Source organism: Podarcis muralis, chromosome Z (genome assembly GCF_964188315.1).
Source record: "Podarcis muralis chromosome Z, rPodMur119.hap1.1, whole genome shotgun sequence".
Lineage (NCBI taxonomy): Eukaryota > Metazoa > Chordata > Lepidosauria > Squamata > Lacertidae > Podarcis > Podarcis muralis.
The window spans coordinates 4,120,523-4,128,328 of NC_135673.1; the positions used below are offsets into that span (position 1 = coordinate 4,120,523).

The 7,806-nt window shown below is 47.6% G+C and overlaps 1 protein-coding gene across 1 annotated transcript; it reads right to left on the minus strand.

Moving 5' to 3' along the window:
• Positions 1-925: 925 nt before the first annotated feature.
• Positions 926-6,791, minus strand: TOR2A (torsin family 2 member A). Its single transcript, XM_028714556.2, has 5 exons — positions 6,558-6,791; positions 5,778-6,043; positions 4,291-4,466; positions 2,688-2,815; positions 926-1,844 (listed from the first exon to the last, which is right to left on the minus strand). Exons 1-5 carry the CDS (start codon positions 6,718-6,720, stop codon positions 1,600-1,602), a joined length of 978 nt encoding a protein of 325 aa, XP_028570389.2. The 5' UTR covers positions 6,721-6,791; the 3' UTR covers positions 926-1,599.
• Positions 6,792-7,806: the final 1,015 nt, after the last annotated feature.

Genomic DNA, 7,806 nt, shown 5'->3' on the forward strand with positions numbered 1-7,806 from the left:
TTTGCCAGTTACTAAGTGGCAATAAATCGGGAGACTGAATGTATTCTGGTTTGGATCTAGGATTGCACAAGGAATCTTTCCCATCTCCTCCTGCCCCATGGTGTCTCTGAAAAGCCTTGCCAGAGAGTTGGAGCGGGGACCCACTAAAAAATATGTCTTGTATTGTAATGAGGCTTGATTTGGCAAGAGAGAATCACCCCAAATGGGATGGTAGAGTATCTTGTCATCTGATAACACGCATTTACGTAATTCTAATGCACTATTCTTGCAGGATAGTGACGTAACGCACACAGAAGCTCGGCGACTTGGAACCATTTAGATTAGTAGTGCTAGCGTAGTGGTGGGAAGCTTGTGGGCTGAATTAGCTCTGGCAAAGGCCCTGATTTAGGCCATGAGGCAGTTTTCCTCAAGCCACACCCACTTGCTCTACACCTTTTGCCATATACAGTGGTACCTCGGGATGCGAACGGGATCTGTTCCGGAGCCCTGTTCGCATCCTGAACAGAACATAAGGCGCGACAGTGCGTGTCATGTTTTACCGCTTCCGCGCATGATGTCATTTTGACCGTCCGCTCATGCGTGAACGATGAAACCCGGAAGTAACACGCTCTGTTACTTCTGGGTCGCCGTGGAGCGCAACCCGAAAGCGCTCAACCTGAAGCGTATTTATCCCGAGGTATGACTGTACTGTATAACATCAGGTCAAGATGTAACTCTGTTTCCTGGCATTGCCCAGCAGCTGAGTACCAGCAGCTTCAAAGCCCTGTGTAATTTCCCATGTGGCTTGATTTCAAGATGCATTGCCAAAGGAAAAACTGGTACCATGGGGAAGTCAGGTGACTGGCTATTGGGCAGCTCCCACCCACCCAAGGATCCAGTCTGCCACCTGGTTAAGGTCTTCCCACCCTAGTGCATTACACAACACTGCAAAACAGCTGTTTTATTTACCTGTGGGCTTCTCAGGCACTTTTGAGTGAAAATCCAGTTCCTGTGTACAAAAGGAGGCACCGGAAGACCATCTCTCCCCACAGCCCCATTGCCAACAGTGCCTGGTGTCACTTATATTGCCACCATCAGCACGTAATCACAATAAGGCAAATCAATCCTGTATGGATCAGTTCAGATGAGATGGATCTTGCTACAACATTTTAGCCTAGGACTGTGGCTTCTGGCACATTGATACAATCACAGTATGTCTTAAAAAATGGTACGAGAGGTAAGATTTTTAGATTCCAAAGAAAACTGATCAAATTGTGCTGTGTTAGGGAATCTAAAATTGTGATCATTGTCTCTTTTTCTTTTAAGAAAGTCTATATAAGACAGTGTTATGAGAGCAGCCAAGATTCCCTTCCAATACATCACAGACTCCTTTGTTCTCAAGAGTCCACAGCACAAGGCTCAGGGCAAAGTATAAAGTGCTTTTTGGTTTCCTGGTTGGTCAAGTCAGCATTGCTGTTTGAGTCTATGCTCTGGAAGTCTCTTCCTTGATCCTAAAGCCAATCAGGATAATTGGTGAGGCAGTCTTTGTGGTGAGCCTTTAAAACTCCAAAATTGTCACCAGCAAAGTCTTTGCAGGCAAGTGACCAGAATCTGGAGAGATCAAAGGAAGAAAGGGACCCGTGAAGTCACTGTTTTGCAGCCTGTGGCTGAGAACACTTTCAACTCTGCTGGAAAGTAAGGGATGCTGTCAGCAACTGCCTGGATGACATCTGGCTGTGGCTCTAGGTCTCGGCTGATGAGCTCACTGGCCACACACCGTTTCACATGGTGCTGCTTCAAAGGCAAGAAAGGCACGAGGAAGTCAATAAGGTGCTGATCGATTATCTCAGACTTCCAAAATCCATCTGCAGGAGAGAGAGATCAAGTTTCTAAGTAGGGAATTAAGTAGGGGAAAGGCTACTTAAAGAAGAGGCCAGTAGTGCACCACATATGTTTGAACTGGACCACTGAATCCCACCCCTGGGGGAGGAAAGATAAGATTTTTGCAAAATAAATCTCTGTCTGATAATGCTATTTCCTTCCAGGTAATATGGGCCACAGTGCTGTGTGTGGCTCCTTCTTCCTCAGCAAGAGTTTTACTGCCCACATTTTGTGTGAAAAGCTCAATGTTCCCTTTGCTGTGGGCATGGTTCTCTCACCCAAGGCCACTGAATGTGGCAAAGGGTATATCGCCCACAAAAGGGTTACCACTATAAAATGACAGTAGTTTTTAAAATGCCATGTGGGCAGGTGGTCAAGCACTTCTCTGCCTGTGTTTGCCTCCACAAATTCCTGGTCGGGCTTGGAGGTTACAAGTAAACTCAGTTTGTGGGGAAACAGGTATGTTGAGGGGAGAAGTGTGGGAGGAAGAGTTTAGTACTTCTCTCCCTTTTCATGTTGTTAAACTATGGAATTCACTCCCACAAAAATATAGTAATGGCCACCAATGTAGATGGCTTTAAAAGAGGGCAAGATGAATTCATAGAGGATAAGGCTATTGGCCCCTATGGCTACTGTTCTGCCTCTACTGTTTGAATATCAGTTACTGTGAATTATGTATGGGGAGAGTTGCACTAAGGTCCTGTTTGCAGACTTCCCACTGTGGCAGCTGGCTGACCATGGCGAGAACAGAATGGCAGATCAGATGGGTCTCTGACCTGATCCAGCAGGGCTGTTCTTATGTTTCCTGTTTCTCAAATGATACTCACTTTGGGGGTTTTCAAAAGCAGCTTTGTAAACTGATGCTTCCAGATCCTTGAGGCTGATCTCCTCACGGTCTTTATGGGCCCGCCAGAAGTCCAAAGTAATTTGGTTTATCTGCTCCCCACCAGCATTGCTATCAGAGAACAAGAAAGGATGCAAGAGAAAAGATGCCTTGTGAGAACACACACTTCACTCATAAGGATGTGCTTCAGTGCTTTAACAACAATACTGTATGGATCACCTGCTCCTATATCAGGTTTGGGGAACTGTGGCTCTCCAGATGTTGCTATCAATCTCAGACAGCATGGCCAGTAGGGATGGGGGGAATTGTAGTCCAGCATATCCGGGGTGGGGTTCCCAATCTTTGTCCCTACACCATCTTGATACTTCACCAAGATCAGGAGAGGCCTTTCTCTGCCCTGCCTAGGTTGGAAGCACACCTGGGTGGGTCAAGGGTCAGCCTTTTCAGTGGCTGCACCCAGGTCACGGAACATCTCATCCCCTGTGAAGTCTTGTTGGCACCTCCCTCACTTTTCATTTTTGCTGGTTACCGAAGACATTTTTATAACAGCGGGCTTAACTGGATAGGTAAACAAAGTTTTCATGAAATTGATTTTTTTGTTATTTGTGCTAAGGTGCTCTGAGTAGTCTACAGAAGACAATAGAAATCTTCTAATAATTAAATATAAAATGTGCACTTATCAGTCCCAGAGATTACAATTTTGAACCTGCTTACTGGAAAGGAAGCTCCACTGAACTCAAACAGACCTACTTCACAATGGGCAAGTATAGGATGATGCTGTTAGAGCTGGCTGTTTTCATTTAGAATCATATTTTAAAGAAAGCAAAATCAACTGAAGTTTATGCACAGACAATGGTGCTATCAGGGCAGGACTTTGGGGTCAGGCCTAGCTGAATGAGCAGGAAGGCAGACAAAGACAAGAGAGCTAGGTTTACCACATTTTGAAAACACTTAGCAACCAAAGAAGGTGCTGTACACACTATGGGATCATTAAGTCAAATATTCTCTTACTGCACTACAGCTGGGGTCTTTCTTTCATGACTTTCAGGCAGAAAATATAATTTGCGGATGGGAGAGGAGGAATCAGTTTCAGATGGTAAGCAATTCCTTACTAGATAATTTCCCACAAAGTCCAATATGGAAGGGCTGTATTTCAGTGGCAGAGCACCAGCCTTGCATGCAGACCAATCCTCAGCAAGAGCTGGGAAAGAACGCCTCACTGGAAACCTAGAAAGCTGCTGCCAGTCAGTGTAGGCATTACTGAGTGAAATGGGTCAATGGCCTGGCTCAGTATAAGGCATGGGTAGGCAAACTAAGGCCCGTGGGCTGGATCTGGCCCAATTGCTTTCTAAATCCTGCCCGGGAATCAGCACGTTTTTACATGAGTAGAATGTGTCCTTTTATTTAAAATGCATCTCTGGGTTATTGGTGGTGCATAGAAATTCTTTCAATTATCCCCCCAAAATACAGTCCGGCCCCCACAAGGTCTGAGGGACAGTGGATTGGCCCCCTGCTGAAAAAATTTGCTGACCCCTGGTATAAGGCAACTTCCTGCCTTTCGTATCCGCTATTTAATCAGTGTCTACCTAATAAAAATGAAGATGGCTTTCCTGTAGTTTGTTCCAAACACAACCCAGGAAGGTCCCAAGAATGGGATAATCACATCGACCAAGCCTGGGTGCATCCTGTCCATATCGTCAAAGATAAACAGTGATCGGCCACAGCGTGTCAGATTCCCCTGGATCCAGTTCTTCAGATCGTTCTGGGAGAAGATAGAGAAAATAATACTCATCCAATACACGAACAGCACGAGCATGTAAGGAAAAAAAGACCACTGCAAACTACAAGGCCTTTTACACATACTTTTCAGAAAAGTTTACAGGTTGAAGGATGTTATTATTTGACTACCACAAGGCCCATAATTAACCAGGTAGTAGCAGTGCGGTGTTGTGGAAGGTCAGGAGATCCCAACACCCTTTGTCCCAACTGCACAGACCAGGCTGAGTATTTCTATAGACCCAAGTATCAGAACCTGCAGCTTTCCAGATGGTGTTGGACTCATAACCCGCTTCTATCCCTGACCATAGTCCATGCTGGCTGGGGCTGGTGATAACTGGAGGCCAACATCATCTGAAGAACCAGAGGATGCTGATCCCCGATACAGAATATACTGCATTTTTCGCTCTATAAGACACACTTTTCCCCTCCTAAAAAGTAAGGGGAAATGTGTGTGCGTCTTATGCAGTGAATGCAGGCTGCGCAGTGTTCCCTCTTGCTCTCCTGGCTTCAGGGATAGCCGCCCGAAGCCTCCTGAGCGCAGCAGGAGCCTCCCACTGTGCTCAGGAGGCTTTGTGTTGCTTTTACTGAAACCAGGAGAGCAAGAGGGATTGGTGCGCACTGTGGTGGTGCCATGCATGTGGAAGTTTGGTTTCCCCCTTCCCAATGGCTTCTAAATACCAATAAAAATTTATTTCTCCAAGCCCTTGGCCAACTGTTGGAATGCAGAATTCATCTGCTCAGAGGCATTTATTGCATCTCTAATAATGGTGACCAGGTTTGCACATTACATTAAGCCACACATAGTGACCTATTTGTTCACCCCCAATTGTCCTGTGCTGTCCTAAACCAAGGCTTGGCTACGTATAATGCCCAAACCAGGGCTTGCAGTTTAGTTCTCTCCAGAGTAACTATGAGCCATAAAGTAAGCTTTGTCCTATGATACTGCTCACAGTTTGTTCAGGAGAGCTGAACCACAAGCCCTGGTTTGTATGGCACACTAAACCAAACCATGGCTTGGCTCAGTGCAGCACGACAGCAGAAAAATTACAGAATGAGCAAATTTGCTTGCTGCCTCCCCACCCCCAGGAGCCAACACAAGAGTTTGCAGCAGGACACAGTTTGGTTTAGCACATGAATCAGGTCACAAAAGGTGACAAAGCAACAGATTAGGTCAGGCTACATTGAAGCCTCCAGACTACATGTGTCCTACTGCATTTTAAAACAGGGACCCGTGTGGCGAATTGCCGCAGAAAAACAAAGCCTGCAACTTGGTGCTGAAAGGCAGTTTCCTTACCTTGTACTGCTCGATGTGTTCTGCATGGGGGAAGTGAACTACTGGGGAGAAGTGGTGGACATATGGGCTTCGAAGCCCAGAGCGGAAGAGGTGGGGGACTAGCAGAGATCCAACGAAGGTTTTCCCCGTGCCGCTCGATCCGTGGAAGGACATCACCAGAGGCTTCTCAGGGCTGGGGTTGTGCACAAACCCCTTCAGGCCTTTCATGAGAAGCTCCCTTGCCAATTGCTGGCCGACCAGGTTCACGGCCAAGTTGCATTCTAGACCTGCGATGAATCAAGAGGCTTAGTGGGGGGCGGGAATTCTTCTTTTTGCACTGCTTTTAAAAAACGCGCACATCTCACCCCCCCCAAGAACCGCACCTGAGGGGTGGGGGGTAATATGGGGATACAGGATTAGGAGTGGCGAAGTGGATGTAAACACAGTAGATGGATAATATAAGGATTTATACAATTTTACAGTATGCAGAGAATAATATGTGTTGAAAAATCAGAGAGAGGAGCTGAGGGAAGTCCGGGAGGGGGGGAGGGCCTGATGGGGAGGTGCGGTGGAAAGGCGGGGGGGGGGGAATAATGAATATGATATGTTTTGAGATTTCAATATGTTAAAATTGTTAATTTTTTTTTTTTTTTTTTTTAAAGGAGTGGCGCAGTGGGGACTAGAACTTCTGCCACCCCGGCGACGCTCCCAGCTGAGAGTTTCGAACCGTTGAGGTGCACGTGCTCGCGCCTGCGCACTCTGCCTCTCTCCAGCCCCTTCCCCCCCCTTCTCCCCTCTCACCTGCCAGGTCGGGCCGGAAGTCGCACTCGCAAGTGCCCGAGAAGCTGCAGTGCCAGGAGCTCAGATCCAAAGGGCCGCTCGAGCTCACCAACCCCAGCGGAGGGTAGAGGTGGAAGACGACCTGCAAGAAGGGCAGCAACAAGCGCCCCCCTTCCCAATCCATTGCGCCTGCCGAGAGTCGCGTGCCTGCCGCTGCCGCCGCCGCCGCCGATCTGGCTCCCAGCCTGCCTCGGGGCGCGAGCGGGAAGGCGGGGCGCAGCTTCGTAACTGGGCAAAAGTTCGCTTCTGACGCTGCGGAAGGGGTGGGGCCTGGCGGGGCGGGCGGGGCTTGGGTGGCTGTTGGTTAGGATGGGAGAGCTTACCTCAAGGCAGGGTTTAGGCGGGAAAGGCGCTGAGGGGGAAAACGGCGCTTTATTGACGGGGATTTTTAGGATAATTTTTAATTTTTTAACCTAGAATGCCGGTAAGGGATACGTGTGGGAATAATGAAAGAAAAAAATGTATGAAGTGGGAAGTGTAACTGGAAAACTCTCTATTTTTTTTTTTTTAAGAATAAAAAAGGAAACAGTGCCTCATACAAAAGGCCTTATGCAAAGTCAGACCATTGGTCCTCTGACTGGTTTAGTCGTTTAGGCGTGTCCGCCTCTTCATGACCCCCTGGACCAGAGCACGCCAGGCCCTCCTGTCTTCCACTGCCTCCTGCAGTTTGGTCAAACTCATGCTGGTAGCTTCGAGAACACTGTCCCACCATCTCGTCCTCTGTCGTCCCCTTCTCCTTGTGCCCTCCATCTTTCCCAACATCAGGGGCTTTTCCAGGGAGTCTTCTCTTCTCATGAGGTGGCCAAAGTATTGGAGCCTCAGCTTCAGGATCTGTCCTTCCAGTGAGCACTCAGGGCTGATTTCCTTCAGAATGGAGAGGTTTGATCTTCTTGCAGTCCATGGGACTCTCAAGAGTCTCCTCCAGCACCATAATTCAAAAGCGTCAATTCTTTGATGATCAGCCTTCTCTATGGTCCAGCTCTCACTTCCATACTCTTGCTTTAGGTATGTCCAAATGAGTGTTACTTATGGGAGAGTTGTGGTAAGAACAGGCTTCTGCTTCCCAGCTTTCACTTCCATACATCACTACTGGGAAAACCATAGCTTTTACTATACGGACCTTTGTTGGCAAGGTGTGGTTTTCAAAGGTTTTTAAGCAGGATTTTTTCCCCTTTGTCCTCTGTGGGGTGGCAGGGATCCTTCTGTGCAC